Source organism: Leptidea sinapis, chromosome 12, assembly GCF_905404315.1.
Source record: "Leptidea sinapis chromosome 12, ilLepSina1.1, whole genome shotgun sequence".
In the NCBI taxonomy this organism is placed as follows: Eukaryota; Metazoa; Arthropoda; class Insecta; order Lepidoptera; family Pieridae; genus Leptidea; species Leptidea sinapis.
Window position 1 is genome coordinate 13589268 of NC_066276.1, and position 26218 is coordinate 13615485.

Here is a 26218-nt window from a genome sequence, read left to right on the forward strand (position 1 = left end):
CGTCGGGACTCGGGCGTCGATCGCTATTCATGCAATTTTAATCAATGAGCAACAGCGTAGGTGCTGAATACTCATTGACATCGTATGATCGAGGTTCGACGCGAGTTTACACAAACTGCGATAGCATTAGTTTTAGAGCGAGATAGAACACATAATATTATTCTCAATTCTTATTGAATGAAACGTTTAACTATTGGTTGAAATGTAAGCTTTAGTATTGGTGTGTATTTTCTGAACTTGTAAATATTTTTTTAAATAACAATTGTGATTGGGTAACGAGTTTTAAGGATTTTGTATATATATCATCTATGCATATCTTCCACATATTCCTCACAGTCAAGCAGTTGTTTTATTTAATCGCCAAACGCTCAGTCTCTAAAATTTCAATGGACTAATTGTAACAGACTGATCTTTTATTTTAATTAAGAACGAAACTGTTTGTATACGCTATTATGCCTAATATGCACGATTTATATTTCTGCGATCTATAATTCTATGAACGTATTACGTTATTATTTCTTTTCAACTTTTGATGGCTGCATGGCTCTGCCTTTGCCTTACCCATTAACGGGAAGAAATTAAAAAATAATTGACTATTGGTTTTGACTTTGACTTTTGCTATTGCACTATTGCTTTGGTTTGACTTTTGAGCCTTCAGAGTTCAGCCTTGAGAGTTGACGATTGTTGGTGATTGAGCAGGCAATTTAATTTAGGGAAATTTGTTAAAAGGGAGTAGCGGCGATGACTTCAGTTGTACGAGCTGGCCACTTAGCCCCTTTTTTCAAGGCTAGTTCAAATGTATTAACAAATGGACTGAAACCCGCAGTGGCCGTAGCTGTTTCATCAGACAAAGTGGTGGCGCAGCCCTTGCCTCACATTTCGACTGTTCAGTCACTTCATGGGTCCTTACCGATCCAGGGATTAAAAGTGAGACAGAGTAATAAATGTAAGTATACAGCAAGTTATTTGCAACTTTTTGCATACATTTATTTGTGATGGATTTTGTAATTTGTATTACATAACACAATATGTAATTTTCAGTATCGACTCAAGTTCGATTCGCGCACTCCGACATTGCAGTGCCCGACTTCTCTGCCTACCGACGTAAGGAGACTCTAGACCCGACATCTAGGTCTAAAGATAATGTTGACGCACGACACTCTTTTACTTACCTTATAGCAGGAGGTGAGTTGAAGTTCAAGTACATTAAAATTAGTGTTCAAGAAGGTTCATTTGGTTGTACTGACTCTATAATGTCTTTCACATTGCTTAAATTTATGTTATTCACATAAACAGTTTGTTATATACAAACTAGGTCTAGGTAACAACTATTTACAAACAAGACTACAACAAAACTGGTGCACTAGGGAAGCATACCTCAACCCCATGCTGTGTGAAAACAAACAAACAATTTCTGTGCTCCTATTAATATTCATGATGTACTTCTACTGTGGAGTACACCTTAGTAATATAATTATGAATATAAAATATAATGAGTTAAGGATTATGTTACAATGTTAGCCGGCTGATCACCTACAATTATTATCAATCAATTAAATACAGATTTTATCTGATATTTTATGCACTTTCTAAATGTATGTTATCCATATTGAGTCTTGCAAATTCATTAGGTTTCTTTTAATATCGATATATAGATTAAAATAAATGATTGTCACACTGTCAGATAGTGCCACTATCATTCCAATGAATTTCATATATTATATTCAATTTATTTTAGTTAGTGGTGTAGCAACACACACAGGGTACAGCTAATGTCTTATAAAGTTGGCTTCTTATATTTGAATCCATACTCAGCTTAGTAAACATAATATTATATTTTTCTGTGGCTATGAGCTAATCTGAAAATGTTGAAGTCTTTTGTATAAGTTAGTGTATTCTGTTTTGTATTTCCTATGTCCATACATGTGTTAAACCTATTAATGAAATGCACCTTATTGTATATGTATATACCTAGAAGCTTACCTCACTAAATATCACAAAAATAATAAGGCTTCTGTCTTCTGCCAGCTGGCTTAAATACTTTTTTCTAAAATGAAGTGTAACTGGTTCTAACAAATAACAACTTCCATTACTTTCTCCATTGCCTTGACAATAGCTTTCAATAGCTTGACTAAATCAGCCTCATCTAGTTGAATTCGGTTTCAACTTATTCATAATTAAGTTAATATTCTTTGTTAGGTATTATGGCATAGGTAGGTGCACCCACCTTACGTACTTAGATAATCCCCTTATTCACACATGTGACTCGGAAAATGGGACCATAATATCCCGCTGCCCTACAGAAATAATGAGACAATTAATTAATTGTTAAAAATAACTTTTCTTTTATTTAACCTTATTTAGATTTATTTAAGTTATAAATTGTAAATTAAGTATTGCTAATGTTTTATATGTTAGACATACTGATGGTTAAATAAAAAAAAAATATCTGGCTGACAATAATTACAAGTCTATAATACCTATAAAAGATAATAACAATAATGTTTTATACATTATACTTTTATTTAGATAGATACTTTTATACTTATATTTAGATAACAAAGCCTTAATAACTAATTAGTCTTACAAACATTCTGTTGTGAAAGTGCAAAAATATTGTTTGAAGTCTTTTGTGGGAAAAGGGCCCCTTGATAGCTGCAGATTAGTATGAAAAAATATAACTTATTAATGATTGTTGAATTACATATATTTCAGTGCTGGGTAATTTTTTTTCAATAATTAAGTGAATTTAGTATGAAAATACTTCTTCTCCATCTAAGGACCCTCCAAAACTACAAGCACCTTACTGTAGAACTTCCTTGTTTCAGAGGAACTGCTTTTGTATGTGCATAAAAATCTACAATCATATTATCTCAAAGATAATAAGAGAGGCATCATCAAATAGTAATTTCTCATCCAAATTCGAAATATAGCTTGGTAAAAGCTGCTTATATTGATTAGGCAAATATTTTCAGTTGATATTGGAAATAGCTAGTGAAGTTATTGGGCAAATGAGACTTAAGGTGATGAGCGCAATTATAGTGCCACTCAGAATTTTTTGTTTTTTTCGAGAATCCTGAGTGGCACTGCATTGTAATGGGCAGAGTAATCAGCTGAATGTACTGCTCGTTAACGACTTTCAATGTTAATTTTTCACATAATTTATTTTATGACATTACATTAAAAAATAAGCACAATGAAAAAATGAGAGTAAATATAGCTGTGTGGATCTAGTTGTAGCTATTCAGAAGATGAGTGAGAGTTATTACTGAAAGTTATGTAATATAGCAAATGTTTGTAGCGGGCACGGTGGCGGGCGCGTACGCCGCCAAGACGGTGGTGACGCAGTTTGTGACGTCCATGGCGGCGGCGGCCGACGTGCTGGCGCTGGCCAAGATCGAGATCAAGCTGGACGAGATCCCCGAGGGCAAGTCTGTCACCTTCAAATGGCGGGGCAAGCCTCTGTTCATCCGACACAGGTACGAGATTTTTCATAGTATAGTCTCGATTTCAGACAGAAGTTTGTTGTGTTAAGTGATCACCGCCGCCCACATTCTCTAGCAACACCCGAGGAATGACAGGAGCGTTGCCGACCTTTAAGATAAGTGTACGCGATTTTTTGGAAGGTAGTTAAGGTTTACTTTACTTATTCGATTTTAAGTGGTTTTATTCGTCATATCGTCCTGTAAACAACGCATAAGGAAGCTCATTCCACAGCTTGGTTGTATGTGAAAGAAAGTTTCTTGAAAACCACACTGTTGAGGAATGCCACACATCCGGATGATATCCTAATTTGTGCCTTGTCTTGGAAAAGTGGATTCGTTGGCAGGGATCAGGTCAAATAGCTCTTCGGAACCACTACCTATGATAAATGCGGCAGTAGACACAATGAAGCAACGTCTTTACGCAACGCCAAGTGATCTAGCCGCTCACAGAGCACTGGGTTCCCGACAATTCGAGAAGCTCTGTGTTGCACGTGGTCAAATGGTTCGGGCAGATACTGGGGTGCGCCAGACCAGAGACAGCAATACTCCATATTATTAGGCCGGACCTGCACTTTGAACAGGCTTGAAGTATTGCCGTGCTCTATTTATGACGCCCAGATACTGCGAAGCCAAGCAACATATATTGAACGTATCCAACATATCATTGATATACAGAAGAAAGAGTGTAGGAGATAGCCTAGGGGAATTCCAGCGTTCACGAGCTTCGGGTTCGAGAAATAATCGTCGACAACGACCTGTATGCTGCGCTCAGTGAGGAAGATGGAAGTCCACTTGTATAATTTCTCGGGAAGCCCAAATGATGGAAGTTGTGAGAGAATTTCCTTGTGCCATACACTTTCAAAGGCCTTCGCTTTATCCAGTCTAACTGCCAAGCCTTCCCCCTTGATTTCGATAGCCGCCACCCATCTATGTGTTAGTTATACTAGAAGATCGCCCGCCGACCGACCGCGGCTTAAGCCGTATTGTCGGTCGTTGATCAACTGGTGACCCTCTATATATACCTTGAGCTGGTGGTTAATTATTCTTTCCATGAATTTGGAGAGCAGGGACGTAATAGCAATAGGCCTTAGCCGAATCCGAGCTGCTTTTTTTTGGATCGGATGGACACGGGCTGACTTTTGTTGATCAACTGGTGACTAGTGAAATAGCGGCACTAGAACTTTGAACAACGGAGTGAGGCCAAGATTAATTGAGATTACCTCAAAATTACAAAAATAACGTTTCCAATTTAATAGCGTTTGTTATGATATAACAATTGGATCAGACCTTAGGTTTCAATATAAAGTAGTGGTGCTAGGAAAGGAAATGGAAAAAGCGTATTAGACATAAATCTGTTAGTAGGTTTAATTTGATGTTTTAATAAAAAATAGTAGAATTGAGAACCTTATTCTTTTCTTGATGTCGGTTGAAACACTGATCAACTATTTCAAGAAACTAGAAACGTATCGTTCCACATTACCCATTAATAAGGTAAACGCCATTTTAGGCTTCATATTATTGAAAATATGGGTTTCACAGTAACTATAATCCCATCCTGCTTTTTTCTTTTGAATTTAACTGTATGACAACTTGACAAGTCATGTGTCATATGATTGTCTTCGGCAGGACGGCCAAGGAAATCGCAGTGGAGAAGGCGGTGCCGCTGCAGGCGCTGCGCGACCCCGAGGCGGACGAGGCCCGCGCCACTCAGCCCGAGTGGCTCGTCGTGATCGGAGTGTGCACACACCTGGGCTGCGTGCCCATCGCCAACGCGGGGGACTTCGGCGGCTACTACTGCCCGTGCCACGGCTCGCACTACGACGCCTCGGGCCGCATCCGCAAGGGACCGGCGCCGCTCAACCTCGAGGTGCCAGCGCACGTGTTCAAGGAGGACGGCATCCTGGTGGTCGGCTGACTCACCTTCACCCGCCACCCGCCGTAGACAAATTATTTATTGTTATTAAGTGTACCCTGAACCCGATAGAATCGATTATCAATAAATTATAAGAATAATGTCGTTTATTATTTCACTTCTTCTAAATGTGTGGGCCAATCTTGTACAACGACTTTGTGTGCGTGACAAGAGTTACAGTCGAGAATAAAATGCATTCCTTACAAATCATATTTTTAATTAAAAGAACAGCACGGTTAGGAGTAGGTACTAACTAAATAAGTATTCAAAGTCAAAAAAATCTTTATTCACTGTAAAACTTTATAAGTTATTTAGTGCAAGTCAGGATGAAGTACAAAAGTTACAATAGCATTCAAATGAGTATAAAAAAATTTAGAACATTAATTCGAACTATCTTTATCATTCAAATAATCTTTCACGCTATAATAGGCCTTAGATGTTAATTTATTTTTTACGATACATTTAAATTTTTTAATAGGTAACATTTTAATTTCATTTGGGAGTTTATTATAAAATACAACACAATCCACTTTAAAAGATTTAGCAATTTTACGGAGCCTAGTAGATGGAATTGCGAGTTTATGTTTGTTTCGAGTATTGACACTGTGTACATCACTATTCTTTTTAAATTGGCTAATATTTTTATGGGCGTATAGGAGGTTCTCGTATATGTACTGGCAGTGTACTGTCATAATTTTTATTTCACAAAACTTTTCTCTCAATGAATCCCTTGAACGCATTTTATAGACTGCTCGAATTGCTCTTTTCTGCAGTACAAATATGTTTTCAATATCTGCAGCCCTACCCCACAATATATTGATTGGTAGGTAGGTAGGATTGTAATTTGACAATATTATTAAAACAAAAAATAATTTGGCAGATGCTTAGCATTATTAACATTTTATTTAGTGGGGGGGTTCAACGAGCAGCAGGATTATCAAACATTATTCTGTATCACTATGCATTAAAAAAACTAAAAGATTAATTTATTCTCTGCTCTTAATATTAATTATAAATTCTGATTCAAATAGAATTTAAGCTTCTTTAGGTGCGACTTGAGGGTAACTCAGATTACTACTAACGACAGAAAAATAATCAAACATTTTTTAATCGTTAAAATTTAATGGTATTTGTTTATTTATCTTACATTTGCAATCTATAAATTATTTAAAAAGTTTTCCGAAATTTTGAAGATATTTGCGAGATTCTATAATCTCTATTAATATTATATATTAAATTTTAATTAATTAAATTAATATTAAATTAAATTTTAACCATTTATAACTCAAGAACGGCTAGACCAATTCTTATGATGCGATGGTTGATTTTTTGGATTTCTCTCATAGTCCGGAATAGGTATATGTCGTCGCGAGCTTCCGTCAAGAACTAACGTTTAAGTTTAATATTATTTCAAATTACTTATCATCGTTTGCATTGAAAACCGTTATTTAACTAGGAGTCGATGGATTCGTCTATTGTTTTTTGAGTCAGCGCCACCTTTCGGAGGTTTTACATACGTCGAATTAATTTTAACGCCATCTGCATAAGTACTTGTGCAACTGCAGGCATTGCTGGTGGGGCAAGCGCTTGGGAGAGGTAGGGCTTTGAGACGGGGACTCACTTTCAGGGGGGTGCAACTTCCCTACATTGACAAATGAAAAAAAATTGCATTGAAAGTGCTGCCGCCTATTCTATTAGGTACGCTGACATTCACAACGATGGCGATAATTTAACATTCATGATAGATCTAGTGATAGCAAAAAACTCGCTTAATTTATTAAAACAAGACTTGACTATGGTGTTGTAATCATTGAATGCCTCTCCTTATTTAAAGGTAACTGCTGAACTTAATAAACGAATAATATTTTCCACCCACACAAAACAAACATCAATATGCAAGCAATACGGTCTACAAACAATAGTAAAAACTATAAACATAATTAGCGCCATCTAGCGACGGTACTCTAAGAGCGTAAAAATAACGCAGCGCCATCTCTTGGCCTGGGTACACTGATTTTACAAAATAAAAACATTAGTATTTAGTTGCACATCTATCTCTAGTATACTGTATTATAAGTGTATTATCTATGCTCACTTTGGCTCGAGGTTTTGGAGAGAAAACATTGTGAGTAGAAGCTTTGTCGGTTTTAACTAAAAACTGTAATAAATTTTGTGAACTTGCTTTAAATTCACTAACTCAAAATGATAATGTGATTAACTTGTTAAACTAGCTGCTCGATACTTTTACTTTAAGCTTCTAAAATTATAATTTGTTTATCGAGTTAGCTTGCCTTTTATTAGTATTAATTTAAGCTCCCTAATTCAATTTCTATCCTAGATTATTCATTGATTACATTAGCTGAGTAATAGTTGTGCCCTCAGATTTCCGACATTATTATAAACAGTATTGATTTTCTCATACATATTGTATGGATTAACATTTTCATGACATTTTGAGAATAGAAATGAACTTTTTTGTTAGATTAATAGTCCATTGAAATGTTACATGAGCTTTGCATTGTTTAGAGGACGCAATTTTATTTTTGGGACATGTGTGGGGGCTCAATACAGGCTTAACCTCCATTTAATTTATCATCGCTGCCTCCAACACAAGATGCAGCTCGTTTTCACAGTCTCAGTATATCACCACAATCAGTCGTGGCTCGGAAGATGTCAAAATCCTGAAGATTGGGGCTGGAAAAAGCATGCAAACATTGGGATGCCACTACAAGCTTCCAAGCCTCCAGCACCCCCCGATCTCTTAATATTTTTCTGCAGATGAAAAGGAAACTGTGGAAGCTTGTGTGGACCTCTCACACATGTCCCATAAATAATTGCGTCCTCTAAAAAATGCAATATACCGAATATTGCATTGTAACATTTCAATGGACTATAACACTACATTTCGAGATAATGATAACTAGTGTAGTAGTGTGACTAAATTTGAACTAGGCACACAATCACAATTTTTGAATAGTTTCACACGTTACGTAATTTGAAAGCAACCTTTGAAAAAACGTGCTTACCAACTTACCCGTTTGCTGATTAGGAAATCACTCTGAAAACAGTAGTTTCTTAAGTATAAAAAAGTATCGATAAACCAGAATTATGACTCCAATTTTTCCCCACATTGAGTGTACGCTGATTTAGATTACCGCGACGTTCCAGAATGTGTGCCTCAACTTCGGGCCGCCTTCGGGGGTGTCCGTGATTCCAAGTGTGTGCCGTTCACAATGATTTTATAGCTGCTTGCGCGATTGTTTCAAGTGATTGATTCTATTAAGATTTCTAAAAGTTCAACTGAAATGATCAAATTTTTTTTTTCTTTCGCTAATAATTAAACGAGAAGAGAAATAAAAACAGATTTGCCGCTTGTGTGTTACGTTGCCGATACTTCTGGAGCCAAGAACTTTGTCTAAACAGACTCTTCTATTATTTTGCTAATTCTTTACTATGTTATTTTTAAACTATATACAATACTTCTATTGTTTGTATTTTAATTGCATATAACTGAAATCCATACAGTATAACTAGGACACACTCGTTTGAAAATAAAACAACACGCATAAATGGAATGGTTTTAATTAATACATAATTTTTTTATGATTGTTAGAGTTTGTATACTCCAATAAGGAATTCTTATAGTTAAAGTTTGGAATTGGCGCAACCCACTATATCCAATGGGGTTGCGCAATGCACATACACATGCTCCAAGTGTGGCGTGCTTGACGTAACTTTCAATTATCGGAATAACACAAATAAACATTTTATTACATATCGAATTGTATTTTTATTGAGGTGGAATCTTACAGTCTAAAATTAACAGGCTCGCGTAAAATCATGTAGAAATTTTAACAGAGACTGGAAATTAAAAAATGATCACTATTGTCAATACGAACTGTTTTGACACCATTTCATAAACCGGTTTTTGTAATATTTTTACGAACATTTTAATAATGTCATATATGTACCTATAATACATCTCATACTAAAAACGCTAGGTAGTCCCAATATTCTTAATTTCGTATCTCGTGAATTAAGGTTAAAATTTAGGTCCTTACTGGAGATATATGGACTCCAAAGCAAATTTTCAACCAAATACTTTAAAAGAAATCGAAATAAATACACACATATATGAAAAGTAATAATTGTTAATATATAACTTTATCTTGATTGATCCATAAATTAAAATTAGTTTAACACTTATTATTAGTTATTTTAAAACAGTAAGTCCAATTTACATGAACGGCCTGCGCGCTTGTAATCCGCGGGAAGCAATGCTCCGTGTGCGCGCACCGCGCAGTGACAAATGAGATTACTGTCAACAGAAGTGCGAGGGCGACACAAATTAAAAGGCAAGTCACATCGGCAACATCTTAAATCACTAAATTTAATTAAACCTATATTTACAAATGTCCATGTAGCAGACCTAGATTTTTGGCAAAATAAATAATTAGTTATATATATATATACATAAAACGAGCATTAAAAAGGAAAACCCGCAACCATTTACCGCAGCTTAACACACTGCCACATACGAGGTCGGCCACGACCTGTCAACTGTCACCTGTTCACTGTCGCGTCACTTCGCTCTCGATCGCAGCGCGCACTGTCATGCCACGTCAAGACTGTATGGGAATCATACGATTGTATTCTATTTTAAGTTCCCGGGAGGTTGGCATTACGATCTTACCATTACAGCTATATTAATATTTATTCGGCAATCATGCCATCAAGGATCAAAACAGCGGCAGATTTTCGAACAGAGCGGCAGAGTTTTGTGAAGGAAGTTATAGCGGCTCCAATTGAAGATGTAGGTGAACGTTTAGCTGCCAGGTGTACTCGTGAGACAGAGGTGTGTAAGGTCAAAGTACTGCTCGTACTACCGTTGGCAGGAACTAATGGAAGTTCGGTCACAGCCGTTAACATTATTTACCAGTGTAGCCAGAGTAGAGACCACCGAAATATTTCCATCAAGATGCGTTATTCAAATTAATGACTAAGTTTGCGCAGCAACCACAATAAACCCCATTTGTCGTATCACCGCTCTTCGACACTCGCCTGTTATCGGAATACTGGGTCTCGAAATCTAGAGCGACTGTTTACTTCGTGGGACTTCGAAGTAACTGGGGGTCATAAATAGAGTACGGCAACACTTCTAGCTCTCTACAAAGCGCAAGTCCGGCCACATATGGAGTAACCTACTGCTGGCTATCTGGTATCGCGTACCCCAGTATTAGCTCGAACAATCTGTCCGTTCGCAAACCAGAGTTGCTCGCATTGTCGAGGATCCAGAGCTCTGTGAACGGCGAGATCACTTATATTCGACCTGATTCCTGTCGCCTCAAATTAGGATATCATCCCCACCATCTGGATGTCTGAAATTTCTTTACAGTTCCACTTCCAACAAAGCTGTGGCTTCCTTGTGTGTTTCAAGGACATACGATATCTATGAGGACTATACGATATATCTTCAAAAAAAGCGCGTACCAACATCTTTCTAAAATGCCGGCAAAGCTCCTGTGACTCCTCTGGCGTGGCAAGATAATGTGGGTGGCGGTGACCACATCACTTAACTCTTCCATAAAAAATAACCAATTTAATTATTTCGTTATGATTATGTATTACTAATAATAAGCTTAACTATTTATAACTGCCTGTGTAATAATTCATAAAAGCGAGGTTGCAAGCAACCAAGGATGAAACACAACCAACATAAAATGTGCACCACGTAATAAAATGTACCCTGGAGGCTGGTAGGTACCAGTGATGGAGATGCCGACTTAGGAAACCTTTAAAGTTAGAAGACATTAACATAAGAGGGATACCACATTATGGAACATAGTTAACAAATAGGATCTCATTTTGAATTTTAATCCTCAACCCGTCTGCTTGGACCACACCTATTTCGTTGTTATTATTAAATATCATTTTATGTCAGTTAATAAACCAATTACACACACTCTGGGAGAATATCTACTCTCTCCAATTCGACAAGACAAGCGCGTTGGTGAAATACACGGTGTGTGTGTATGTGTGAGTTATGTGTACGTGTAACAAGTCTTAATCCAGTCAAATAATCATTTGTCATATTTTTTTTTCATACTACCCACAATTCATTAAGTGTTTATTTTGATTCATTATTGACATAGTATATAATTTATTATACGATAAACTCTTGCTATTAGATGAAACTGCGCTGTGACCTATGTAGTATTTACTATATTTAATATATGAATTAAGGAATAACGGATAAAGTCTCATAGGCTATTTTAACTATTTTATTATATTGTCATGTAGATATTTGTATTACAAGTATTACATGAATAGGTATTTTCGGTAGATTTTTTAGCTTACTAAAAAAAGCCAAAGTTAAATGTTACCAAAGTTTAAAACCGCGCCAGAAACGCCGTTACTATGATGGCGATTGTCGTAATTGGCACGAGAAATCACACGCGTGCAGGCTTCTAAAGTGAAATTCACCCTTTTGTTAAAATTTGCTTGGATAAGATGGTGTGTGTGTCTAAGTCTATAAGTTGTCCACACAAACGACAAAAGTGATTAAAATGTGTAAAGTTCAATTGAGTGTGTGAGAGTAAGAAGTACTTATTGAATTTTACACTAAAACTAAAATAAGAGCTAGAAATTAGGCACAACTTGTTCGAAATATATTGATCGCTACGAACTAAAGCACATGGAATTCCAAAAGTTATTTATTTTCCTGTAAGTTTCAAAATATAATAAACTGACGTGGGTCGTGATCGATACTGGGCCTGCGAGCAATACTTCACCGTTGAGCAAGCGGCCAGACCTGCGCCTGACAACGATCTCGGGTGTGTAGTATGGTAGTTGAATTGGGAATGAAGATATAGAGATTTATTCCGATACCCGGCATTAGAAGTGATGTAGCGATACAACAAACAGGGTTTAATGGGTTAATCTGTACAAGTATCATTTTATCCCATTTCCGAAGTCTTTTCAAGAGAGGGCTGGTTAGAAAGACACAAATTTTTTCCGGCTGTACCCAACCCTGTTATCCTAATATGACACGACAGACACAAGTTGTAGTTTATTTATAATATATACAGCGTGGCCATCGCAACATTAAACACACGGCTAGAGGTTAGGCTAGATCTAAAAATTAAAGGAAATTATTGAAACTAAAAAAAAAAAAAAAAAAAAAATAAGAACCTCCATACGTGGGCGCTACTCACCTACCAGTACTGAACTGACAAACAGGCGTCACTCCCTAAGATAGCCCGGCTACTACCTATATTTCTTTCAGATTGCCCCTTAATGATATTATGGAAAATTGAATTATTAAGGTAAATTTATTTTTATTTTTGAGTTTTCGGTTGAGTTCTACCCGGATTTTATATTATATTAAAATACTATATAGTGTGATGTCTATTGATGGTTTACATTCACGTCCAAAAAAAAACAACCAGCTGTCTTCTTTTATCGTACTGTTTTGAAACTATATAAATTATAATATCATAATAATGTCATTCCATAAAAAAAGGTGAACTTCGTTTGTCAAATTAAATGTCATAAGAGTATTTGTTATTGTCATGTGAGGAGGTGTGGGTGGAGAGGAGCTACAACTAAGAACTAAGTGTATTAATAACAGAGTAACTGAGTTGTGAAAGAAGTGCGGCGCGCAATCGGAACGTTCACGAGACGAGACAGAGACAGATATAGACTGGACCACTGACCTGTATAAATACCACTGGACAGGCTGTTCCATTTCTTTGACAGCAAATTTTTTGTGCCTATTTGAAGCGGCGAATTTTGAATTAAATTCATTCATTTTCCGTGTTATTTATACTTCAAGAATCAACGCAATAAAGTACGCATTTTTTTTGTAATCAGTTTCCCACCATCAATGTTTGCTGCGGTTGTCATCAATAGTTTTAGTACCGCAGACTCTCGCTACATGGCCAACAGCGCCAAAATGGCGAATATCAATCAGGCACAAAAGCACTTTGACAGCTGCCAGTCCAGTGGTATATTATAGTAGAGGTCAGTGGACTGGACATTGTATGGCACAGGGGGGCGGCGCTGTGGACAGGCCGCGACGGAGACCGGAGCCCGGCAGTGGTCTGTCCGGGGTCGAAGGAGTCAATACACGGGAGAAGGTTACAATTAGTTACAATTACAGGTCACGTCGCTCTCGAATGTGAGTACAGAAACTACCTCCTGCGGTAACCGCCAGGAGACTAAACAAGTATAATATTCACAATATTTATCATACAATAAAATTTCAAGTTGTTTGTTCAAAAAAGGTGACTTTAAATGTCGCGAGGCTGCTACGAAGGTATTAATTACATTTTTTTTAAATGTTGATTTATTTTTTAAAGATATAATTTAGCCGAGAGTATTGGTGGCGGGCGAGTTTATGGTTTTCGAAAAAATGGATCAAAGATGGCGTAAAAAGTATAATTAAATATTCCAAATTATCTGTTATTGTAAATTTTTTTTAGATGAACAGAATATTGCGGCAACGTTAGAACAATTGGTAACTAACAGCGGGCCGCGGAGTGCGGGCCGTGTGCGTCGACGATTGGAAATGGGGCTGGCTTTTATAGGCAGGCTTGATGAGAACAAATCACATATTGAAGAATAAATTAATATTATTCGAGAATATAAAGGTCACCTAATTTTTTGAACAAACAGTGCACTACATACATAAATTTTTCTATCTATACTCGTACTATATTCCAGAATACGTACGTAACTTTAAATTTGAATCTTCATAATATTCACATTTTCTTTGTATTAAAAATATATTATAAATACTTATCTATAACATTCGAAATGACAAAATATTTATTTATGACAAAATTGAATGACTACTAATGATCAACGAGTCGAGCGACACACTCGATTCTCATCCGGCGGCAATCTGGTCGTTTGCAGCGATGGGCGTTGAATAACGGACCAGTTCAATCAACCGGTCGACGATGCGTCGACGGTTCGACGGTTCACGTATTTCAAATGGACTAGTTCAATTCATAGACTATGACAGACGTAAACAAGGAGTTTGTTTGTCGTCCGTTTAAAACAGAATGTAAATTATGAACTAATTTTCCCCACTAGATACTCAACATGTACAGAAAATCAGTTGATCTTTTAAGTAGGCGAAAATATAATTTTGTATTTTTGCAATAATGCTTTTATTTAATTTAGCTAGGAGGATCCTCATAAGTTTTACATTATTATAAAATTAAAATTTTAATTTTACAGATTTATTCCGTATAAAATATAAATTAATGTCATTCTTACGAATTAACAGTCCATTTTAAGTCACAGCGGTCGCGACGAGCCCATTCAGTCGATTCGGTCATTCCGTACTACGTAAAATTGTAATATACTGTCTTGTCTAACGTCTGCAATACCGTCGAAGGTGAACAGTCCACGATTTGAACTAGTCTATCGACTAGTCGACGACAGAAAATGAACGGTCTAGGTTACACTAAATACGTCCAGTCGTTTGTGCGAGGTCTGCGCGGGGCGCTAGCAGGGCGGGTGCGCGGGGTGCGCGGGGTGCGCGGGGTACACGGGCGTCAGGTCCAGTGTGAGGTGGCGCCGGGCGCGGTCGCGCGAGGCCGAGCGACACGCGCGCGACGACCTGATGATCTGCAGCACCATGGCCTTGCAGTCGTGGCACACGGCCATCTGCACGCCGCGCAGAGCCTCCGAGAACCCGAGCGCCGAGCCCCCGCGCGAGCCGGGCGCCGAGGGCGCCCCTCCCGCGCGCCCCGCGCCCCCCCCCTCGCCGCGCCGCCGCCGGGCTGCTGGGCGCGCTGCCCACGCTGTTGTCGGGCGCGCCCGCCTGCCGACAGACGTCACGTAACGGAAGATGCACATTATTTATACACAACATAATACATTTTTAATAAATATCGCAATCGTACAGTATTAATAGTAGGAGAAGTTAGTCCGGCGAAGCCGTTTTACGCTATTTTTTAACGTGACGTATTTATTATCTTCTTTTCTAACTCACTTAAAATTACTAATTATTGACAAATTGTGACGCTCTCCTGAATTGCACATTTAAGTGTGAGTAGGTATGACTGTATTTACTGCGAAGGTCAAAATGAACCTCGAAATTTCACTAGTCACAGAATTCGACAAATACCAACCATTGTTAAATAATCTCGACCTTGACATAGGTATGTTTTGTAAACAACTTGTTTTTAATTTCTTGTAGGTATGTAGTTAAAAGTATACGGGTATAAGCAGAGGCGCATTTGAGTGATTGGGTCACCCAGTAACTGAACCATAAACTAAATACAAAATAATAACTTTAACCAGCGATAGTGTACAATGAGTCATTGTTACCCAGTAAAACCTATATTACTGTAAGTGTAGGTAAGTGTAATTATTTTTCGACCTGTAATATAGTAGTTGCGGAATCAACTGGTGTTTTCCGACCCCTGCAGTTCTGACACGTAAGGAACAAAGGACACCAGATTAAATGACAAACCGAAAGAAAGGATTCCGAATTATATTAACAAAGCAGTTCAATACCGAATAGAGCCTTACCAATGACGTAAACGTACAAACCAATTTCAGCGAGTCAACATACGTTCTAGAAACCATCCTAGGGCCTAGTCCCTCAACAGCATGGTTTCCGCAATAAAATGTACTACCATAACAAATTTAACTGAATGTACAACTCAAGTATTCGATAATATAGACAAGGGACACCAAGTGGACGCTATATATATGGATGTTAATAAAGCTTTCGATCGGGTCAACCACTCAATTTTTAATAAGTAAACTAGATAATGGTGGCATTCTAGGAACTTTGCTGTCCTGGCTCTCATCGTTTTTGTCATACAAACAACTACAAGTTGTGGTTTGGGGGTATCGGTTAAATCCATTCATGGTTCCATCTGGAGTCCCTCAGGGATCCTATCTAGGTCCTATATTATTTTTAGTATTTATTAACGACTTGTGTGGCCACATAAAATCTTAAAATTTTGCGTTATTTGCCGACGATTTTTTTTAAACCTATCCAAACTCCGTTAGACTCTTCAAAATGGCTTAAACAGTATTTCCCAATGGTCTATTAAAAATAGATTGCCCCTTAATGTAAAAAAATGTCAGCATATAAAATTTACAAAGAAATGAATACCACATAATACTTCATATTCTTTCAAAAATCTTTCGTTAGATGAAGTGGATTACATCAGAGACCTTGGTATTATTTTAGACAAGAAATTATTCTTCAATACACACATAGATGTAACAATCAATAAATGTTACAAATTATTAGGCTTTGTTTGGCGTTATTGCAAAATGTTTAAATCATGTTTAGCTCTTATAAAAAATTTTTTAACAAAAAAACAACCGCCTTCAAAAACACTATTCCAAAACAATAGATATAATGTGCACTAAAAAGTATAAAAATAATTGCGTATTTTTATACAATCTAATTAATTACTCTAATTCTAGTTACGATTACGATTGTTATTTTTGGAATCAGTGTCCTTCCGCCAGAACCCGATCTGGGCTCTCGCCTTCTCACGACTCAAGCACATCTCACCTATAACTATGTATGTAGCAACAAACCTATCTTGGATGATAAGAGCTAAAATTACAATAATCGTAATCAACGTATCAAACTAGTTACTTTCCCTAATCCTAATCCCAAATTTATAATATTCAACTATCCTTCACACACCGAGTGCTTGAATATCGAATATATCTACAAAATTTGTCAAACGTAAACGACAAAGTAGTGGTAAGTTTACGGACAAGCATGGCTCTGCATATGAATACAGTACGGATATAGTTGAAACATAGTCATCTCGCAAGGAATTAGTACCTATACCTACTTATTAAGACAGACGACTCACCTGGAAAAATATATTTGGACCAAAAGAAAAGCTTCCATATCCAATATAGAAATTCTGCAACATGTTCTATTAAAGACTCTAGGGGCACCATGATACTACATTAATAGTCGCATACAGAGCGATCTAAAAATTAAAACGGTCATTGATGAAGTTAGAGTCTCACTACTGGTACAGAGCACAAATTCATAAACATCCCAACCTATTGGCAGTAACCTTAATGGAGGAACTAAACTAGCAAACTAAACTAACTAGAATAGAAAAGACTAAAAAGACGATCACCTCAAGATCTTTAGAACAAAGATTATAAACTCACATACATGGGGCACACCAAAAGTTTTGCACTTCAAGCTAATCGGAACTAGTTGAATTTCGACTGTTATATTTTTTGAAACGTTGCAACCTTCTTAGTAATAAAAAAATGGCGGGAAATCATTTGTCAATTGTTTTTTTATCACATATCAAAGTTCTACGTACGCAACGAAAATGGAATTAAGTCGAAAAGATTTTAGAGCGATGATTTTTTATGATTTTAAAAGTTTTCTCTCTCCGCAAGACTGCCGCTCTTCTTCAAAATGCTTTTGGGAGAGAAGCACCGTGTTTGAACACCGTGAGGCGGAGGCGATGGTTTGCTGAATTTGAGAGAGGTCGGGTTTCTTTACATGACGAATTTCGTGAAGCGGCTAATTGAAGAGCACCCGCGGATTACCTATGAGACAATTCGAGGACTATTGGGGATTAGTATGAGCCACATTCAGAAAATTTTACCCGAAGAATTGTAAGTTCAGAAACATTGTTGTCGTTGGATCCGTCCCTCATTAACTGACAACGGAGCAGAAGCGGGCTCGCGTGCAATGGTGCTCATAGATGCCAATGAAGTACGACCACGGACATTCCAATGCTGTTTATGAAATTGTCACAGGACACAAAATGTGGATTTATTGTTTTGAACCCGTAAAACAGCAATCTTGTGAAAGGGTGCTTGAAAATGAGAACAGGCCAACAAAAGTGGCAAGCAGGCGAGAAACGTTATTATAAATGAGCGCATTATTTTCTCAGGTACGGGTCATGGGCTGCACAATTCCTCTTGAAGATTAAAAAAGTGTCGAGTCGTACTCTACCATTTGTTTACCCTGGGTACCCAAGGTCGCGAAAGACAACCAGAAAGCCGCGTTCTCCTACATCATGACAATGCTTCTTCATACACCACCAACAAAACTAAGTAATTTTAAGCTTCCGAAAAAGTACAACTCATTACCCATCCTGCACAGAGCCCCGACTTAGCACCGTGTGATTTCTGTATTTTGTTTTTTTTTTTAAGTTACGCAAAACTTTTAGTGTGACCTACGTAATATGAATATTCCATTGAATAGAACACAGTCAGCTCGTAGTTTAGTATACTCACGTGGTAGTCGGGGGTGCTGGAGACGAGGCGTGCCATGAGTGAGCGCGGGAAGGAGTCGCCCTCGTCCGGAGAGGGTAGCAGCGAGGGACTCAGCAACACCACCGGCACGTGCGCGAAGTGTTCCGTCGGGATACGCATCTGGGGGCATTTCATTATAATGTATATTATGTATACTTTAAAACAAGTTTTTTTATTTAATACTTTACAAAATTACGGGTATGAAATCCAAACATTTGAAATAAAAATTCAAACATTTTTTCTAAAAATTCAAACATCTCACGTGAAGGATAAATTTATGTTTAAAATTGACTTGGACTCAACAAACTTTGTGAAGACATGTTGTATCGCTTCTTTAGAAAAAATATTTGCACTCTCCGTGATAAATGCAGAAGAAGACTTCTGCATTTATCACGGAGAGTGCTCAGAGGAGTTGTCCGGATTTATACCAGCAGCCAATTTCCACCCGCATCATGTTGACAACTGGAATTCTACAACCGTGCGTTTTGCGAGAAATATCATGTCTCTTACAGCAGCTTTGTGGAATCAATTACCGGCTGGAGTTTTCCCGAACCGAAACGACTTAGGGACCATGAAGATAACAGCATACTACCACCTTAAAAATTGACAGCGCATCCTTGATTGTGGTGTTTTGCCTCACCACGACTGAAGAATGAATTAAAGTTTTGGACGCTAAATAGTTTGTTTAATACTTATATTAAACTTTTTGACTTCATTCATATCGTCTACATCAACCTGTCTATGAAATTGTAACATTAATCTCTGAATGAAGAGTTGCCTTAAGAAATAAAGGAATGGACTCGTATTAAGGATGGCTCTTTGAGCTCATTTTAGTGTTATCAGACAAAATCATACAGCACCTCCCCATGTGTCAATACAGTAAGAAACTAGATATTAATTAGAATTAAAAGAGAGCATGGTAAATAATCTTCATAAGCTAAGGATCTGCACCATGACGAATATTTTTAAATAAGGCAATCAGTTTATGAATTCGTATAGTTAAAAAGATATGTACGACGTCTCTACGCAACGCCAAGTGATCCAGCCGTTCACAGAGCAATACTCCATGTGTGGCTGGACCTGCGCTTTGTAGAGCGCTAGAATGTAGGCCGGCTTGATGTATTGCCGTGCTCTTTCAATGACGCCCAGCTTCTTCGAAGCCAAATGGATCGAGCTGATAATGGAGTGCGCCAGACCAGGGATGACATCATTATTCCATGTGTGGCCGGATCTGCGCTTTGTAGAGCGCTAGAAAGTGGGCCAGCTTGATGTTTTGCCATGCTCTATTAATGACCCCTAGCTTCTTCGAAGCCAATCTGACTTTGCCCTCCTGATGACTATGGAATTGGCAATCGCTCGAGATTTAGATTCTTAGTATTCCGATACTAGGCGAAACTTTTAAGGAAGTGTTATCGTAGAGCGGTGATACGACGAATGGGGTTTTTTAGTGGTAAACGCGCAAACTTGAGTCTTCTGGGGGTTCAATTTACCCCATTCCGCGACCTTCAGAGGACTCGATAGAAGACACAAGTTTCTCCCGGCATTGGTCGACGATTACCCGAGAGAAACCTGCATGGCCGGTGTATATGGCTTCACCAGTGCTATCGTTTGCATAGCAATGTATGTTGGAGGTGTCCAACATATCATTGATATGCAGAAGAAGCAGAGTGGGAGATAGCACACAGCCTTGGGCCACTCCCGCGTTCACGGGCTTCGGTTTCGAGCAATAGCCGTTGTCAATGGAGATGGAAATTTGGAGAGGAGCTATCGATAGCCGCCGCCCATCTATGTGTTAGGTATGCCAGAAGATCGCCTGCCGACCGACCATGGCGAAAGCCGTACTGTCAGTCGTTGATCAACTGGTGACCTGCCAGGTATACCCATTATAGCAGGCGGTTAATTATGCTTTCCATGATTTTGTAGAGCAGGGAGGTTATAGCAATAGGCCAGTAGTTTGCCGCATCTGAACTGTCTCCTTTTTTATTTGGATCGGATGGACAAGGGCTGACTTCCATGAGTCAGGGACTACGCCTTTTGAATATGAGTGCCGGATTAAACGCGTCAGCACCGGCGTCAACTCAGGGGCACACGTTCTAAGCACGATTGGAGAAATGCCATCCGGCCCGCTCGACTTCCTGACGTCCAACGAAAACAGAGCTCGCCTGACAGTTTTCTGTCTGAACTGTACTTCAGGCATAGAGCTCTGACCCCGCGGGATGGTCGACGGTTGTCGTCAAGAGTCGAGTTTGAGGCAAAAAGAGCGCACAGAAGATTGGCCTCTTTTGCCGTATGGGCCAGGGCTACTACAACGCTGCAGGCACTGGGATAATCCCAAGGGATACAAACCTTGCCCCAAGGGTAGGATGCAAAAAAGGAATGCACCATGTCCAAATCCAATACACACATACCCCATCATGAGGCAAAAAATTATGCTCAATTTTGTATCAAGGTACGTTAAATATGACGTATCGCTAGGTCGAGATATCTGCGTGCCCGAAAGGAAACACAAAGCCGGCTGCGGCGTCTCAAGGTGGTAGTGGACGGCGTTTTGGCAATGGATACCCTTGATATTGAAAAAGTGCACATTAATTTTAACTACACAGTTCTCCGATATTAACAGCGATTTTACTAGGTGCATGTTGCAGAGGTAATTAATAAAAATTAAGAATAGTTTAGGGCCGAAAGCACTACCTTGGCACACCGAAACTTATGTTTTTATCTTGGCTTAAACTGTCAATAATTTTAACAAGCTATTTTCGATATTTTAAGAAGAAAGTGTTGTAACGGTATTCCTCGAATGCCTAATTTAACAAGTTTGTTTTATAGGGATAGAGACACTGTCGAAGGCATTTACTGCGTCTAGGTGAAAAATTTAAGACATTTTATTAATATAACTGAATATAGAATACTCTGAAGATATACAATAAAAGTATAAAAAGGGCATGTACGGTTTACCGTCTGTAAAAGGTATTTTACGGACGAGAAACAAACACAAACGCGGCGATCAAAAGCAATCTGGCTTGTGCGTGGGGAAGGAGTGATTATATAGCGGTTTTCTTCCATATCAAAGGTTCAGCTTCTCTACTGTAGAAAAATTACTTATTCTGTGCTGAGGTAACACTGGTTTTATATAAATTTTACAATATTTTACCTATACAGTGACGAAAAATGAACATGGGTACAGCCAGGTTGAGTGTTCGCGACTCTCAATATTATATTACTATTAATATATAACATTTTTTAAAAATAAATGCACGTAATGTACTGCAATCACCTTGGAACAACATTTCTGACAGACGGTCCGTTTGCACAGCTTACATTTCTGGCCCCAAGGGCCGAATATTCCAAACCGAGTCTTCAGGCACAGGAAGCAGACCTGAAGAAAACAAGCGATAATCAAAAATAGGCACACTTGAACACAGTAGCGGCAGCTGGAGCTGATCGTCGGCTAATTACCCGTCTCTTCTCCACGTCTTCCTTGACGCGGCCCTCCACAGGCAGCACCTCGAGCTCCGCCTTGGTGAGCACAGACCGTATGTGCACGATCTCGTCCAGGGTCAGCGACAGCCGCTCCTCCGCAGATCTCGCCATCGCCTCCTGCCACAGCTTCTGCAACACGCCGGCCACAATATGAACTCTTGTTGGTAGCTATGATACGATTCACTTGTTAACATACTTATTTTATGAATAAATAAGAGCATCAATACTATTGCATCTGTTTATTCAAAGGAATATTGTCAATATATTACTAACACACAGTTCCAAAAATTATAAATAACTTAAAGCTAATATAATTAGAAATTTGAATTCCAAAATAGTGAACGACGATATTGATTCCTTCCCTAGCACGGAACTGTTGTATCTTGCTGCACATATACGAGCTGTACTCGCATTGAGTTTTTAATGATAATAAGGGCCGAGACGAGCACGACTGAGGACGATCAGCTGATGGTAATTGATACGCCCTGCCCATTATAATGCAGTGCCCAACCCAAAAGATCTGAGCGGCACTAAAATTACACTCGTCACCTTGAGACATAAGATGTTTAGTCTCATTTGCCCAGTAATTTCACTAGCTACGGCGCCTTTCAGTTCGAAACACAATAATGCTTATACATAACTGCTTTACGTCAGAAAAAGACGCCGTTGTGGTAGCTTTAATCTAGTCGGCATCCGGAGCGTGCCACTGGTTAGTGAGCAAGTGAAGTCTAGTAATCGGTTTTGATCGTCAACAAGCACATCAGAATCGCACTGGACCTTGTGCAGTGACCTCACTTAGCATGTGGAGTCTATAAGGTTCTCATCCTATTCACATTTCATGCATAACTTTCATTAATTTACGCCAGCGTGGAACAGGAAAATTACAACTCAGTGAGTAATTTACATTAATTTTACTACTAAGCTGTAGATATAACATTGTAACATTGCACAAAAGTGGAATTAACAGAGTTAGTTTGCATGCCAACTATTGCTTCTAAAGTAAGTATTGAGCGACAGGAATGTTTAGCCTAGGCTGGTTATTATATGTATGTGTACAAAAGGACAAGATAACAAAACAGCAATCAAAATATTTTTAAATTTTCATCAAGATTGTGCAAGCCGTTCTTGACAGACAGAGGTGGCCGTGGACTCTGTTTTATAATAGGTAGGGATGGTAAGTGATAACCTACGTAAGCTAGTTATACCACACTCACATGCGGCGCGGCCAGGGTCGAGAGCGGGGAGGCGCTGCCCGAGCGCTCCAGCTCGTCCGTCAGCGAGGACCGCGACCACGACAGCTCGGGGGCTCCCACGCCGGTCCCGTCCCCGCCGCATGACGCGCGAGAGGCAGCCCTACATAAATCATTTTATAATGACTGCAAAAGATGCATACTTTGTTCAGTTATTTTTATAATATTTGTATATTATGAATAAATATATTTAGTGTTCATCACGCAATGCTAAAAAAGTGTGTGTGTGTGTGTGTGAACTTATGTATACACGCAAGAAGTTATACTTCTTTGGCCTAACGAAGCAAAATCATGATTTATTTATTCCTCGTGCTTTTCTATGTTTTTAGAAGGAACAATTTTGAAAAAATCTTGCAAAGATGGCTTTGACAATTAATTATTAAATAATGAATACGGCTGTATGGACTTGAACCCTTTGCCTGTCCTAATAATGGACGAAGAAACCAAAAAAATAACGAATGACGCAAACGTCAGAAAATATTAGGAACCAACCAACTTCTTCAACCTGTTATTTTTGTGTTACAGTGGTGCGCGCGCATCTTAAAATTTCATTCAAATAATTTTTTCATAACGCGCCGTAAGAAGTATAACTTCAAAAAACTTTAATTTGTTGAATTTTACTTGTTAACTTTTAAATTTGAAATTGCATTGAATACGAGGTTGAAGTAATTTATAATTATTTTTTTGCTTTCCTCCATTTATTTGGTTCCATCAATCCGCTCAGTCGCTAAGAACGCCGTCACTGTACCTCTGGAGCAGCAAGTATGTTTGCGCAAGAAGTATCCCGTTATCCCCTATAAGTGGCGGCACGTAAGTATAGCCCTGACCGTTATTGCGCAGAAGACAAAAATATTAAAGGTTAATTAGGTAAAAGTATTTAATTTTATAAAAGGGATGAACGGAACTTGCGGAGTGTGGATTGGCTCGCCAGTCGTATTCCGTCCCCCGTAGGTACCGATATGGCACCCCGGGCACTTCCAGTGTACAGTCACGTTCTGAATTATATTGTTATTTGCTGTTATTTTTTAGTTGTTTATTGTTAAGATTGAGTTGGTATGTTAAATAAAGACACACTCGCACATACACTCACCCGCGCGCGCACATACACACACACACACACACACGTATTCTAATGTTGAGAAATTTACTGACGATTCTGACACGTAATTAACTTTGCACAGAAGTATTTAACACTTGTAACATAAAATTTTGTTCAAAGTATAATATTTGCGTTCGCAACAGTACCTACCCATGCGCAGTTATTCCCTCCACGTTTCGTTCAGCGCTAGATTTAGCGCCGCCGGTGACAGTGACAGTGACACAGACGTACCTGGAGTGCGGCAGCGAGCGGGGCGCGCGGGGCGAGGCGGGCGCGGCGTGTGCGAGCGAGTGTCGGCGGTGGGCCGCGCGCCGCGACTCGCACTGGGTGGCCAGGTCGTACGCTAAAACGAAACACTCTGTTACACGTCCGACGACTTACGAGCACCTCTAGTATATACCACTGGACTGGCGGCTGTCAAAGTGCTTTTGTGTCTGTTTGATATACGCCATTTTTACGTTGTTTGCCATGTAGCGAGAGTCTGCGGTATTAAAACTAGTGATGACAACCTCAGGAAACATCGATAGATGGTGGGAAACTATTTACAAAAAAAATGTGTACTTTATCCGTAAAATCAACGTATTTTGAAGTATAAGTAACACGGTGAACGGACGAAATTAATTCAAAATGCAAAAATACTTCAGTCTTGCACGTTCTTTTGCAAACATTTGTATTAAATGTCAAAATTAGTTCTCTCGACGCTCGCAAGTGGCGCTTCAAATAGGCACAAAAAAATTGCTGTCAAGCATAAGGAACAGCCTGTCCAGTGGTATTTATACAGGTCAGTGCCTTCAGTCTATGACAAATTGTACAGATGGTTAGTGAAAACATGCGACAGATCCATGTGACAGTTTAACTTGAGAGTTCAACAGACACACAAAAATTCATAAAATCATGCGTCATTCGAACGGTTGGCTTGTAGTTTGTACCGAGAGACGATGAACATTCATAAATTGTGGTATAAATTGGTGTGGTATCAATGGGACACAGAAAATATTTGCACTACAGCTAGCTACTGAACAATGAAGGCATAAGCGACAGCTGGCCGATTGTCGCCAACCAGGTGTTGTGTAAACACGCGCGACAAGAATAGCGAATTTGCAAAGATGAATGAAACTGAGGAGCGCAGCGGAATAGCCTCAGATAGAGCGCTGGCTGTTTGAACCGTTCGCGTCGGCGCGATTCTTGTCGCGGTCTGTGGCAGCGCATGCAGCGGACGGCGGGCGGCGTACATTCGAGCGTCTCGTCGCAGAAGTTGTGGTACTCGTGGTGCGAGATGCGGGCGCGGCGCGGCTCGGCTGCAGGCGCCGGCGGGGGCGGCGGGGGGCGGGGCGAGACACACGGCACAGGTTAGTACTTGGTTGTTACTCATTAGTCATTAGTATACACAAGTCAGTCGCGGGCGACACTCACCGGTGCGGGTCCAGGGCCGGGGCGCGGGGCTGGCGCACGACTCGCTCTCGTCGTCGTCATCGTCCTGGAACACGAGCGGGGGCTGTAGGGGGGGGGGTCGCCGGAAGTTGGTACAAAGAAAACATCGTTGTTAGGGTTCCCACACAAATTAAAAATAACCGATATCGTTTAATAACGTTGTCTACTATCAAAGATGTTTGTTCTCAATACTCTTTTTCTCAGAAATGCGCGGAGTCATCAAGTTAATATTCATAATTTATACATATATAAGGTTTCCGCGGAAGGTCTTGTC

At 39.1% G+C, this 26218-nt stretch overlaps 1 protein-coding gene and 1 long non-coding RNA gene across 2 annotated transcripts; one reads left to right on the forward strand and one right to left on the reverse strand.

The window, feature by feature from the left end:
- The first annotated feature begins 642 nt into the window (after nt 1–642).
- LOC126967102 (cytochrome b-c1 complex subunit Rieske, mitochondrial) lies at nt 643–5498 on the forward strand. The gene is made up of 4 exons (XM_050811494.1): nt 643–946; nt 1042–1185; nt 3302–3479; nt 5112–5498. The coding sequence occupies exons 1-4, from the start codon at nt 742–744 to the stop codon at nt 5398–5400; spliced, it is 816 nt and encodes a 271-aa protein (XP_050667451.1). The 5' UTR covers nt 643–741; the 3' UTR covers nt 5401–5498.
- A 9684-nt stretch (nt 5499–15182) lies between these two features.
- LOC126967303 (uncharacterized) lies at nt 15183–25990 on the reverse strand. The gene is made up of 7 exons (XR_007729970.1): nt 25927–25990; nt 24745–24856; nt 23379–23517; nt 22141–22293; nt 21959–22060; nt 18667–18804; nt 15183–15232 (listed from the first exon to the last, which is right to left on the reverse strand). It is a non-coding gene; the product is annotated as an uncharacterized LOC126967303 (long non-coding RNA).
- Between the last annotated feature and the right edge of the window lie 228 nt (nt 25991–26218).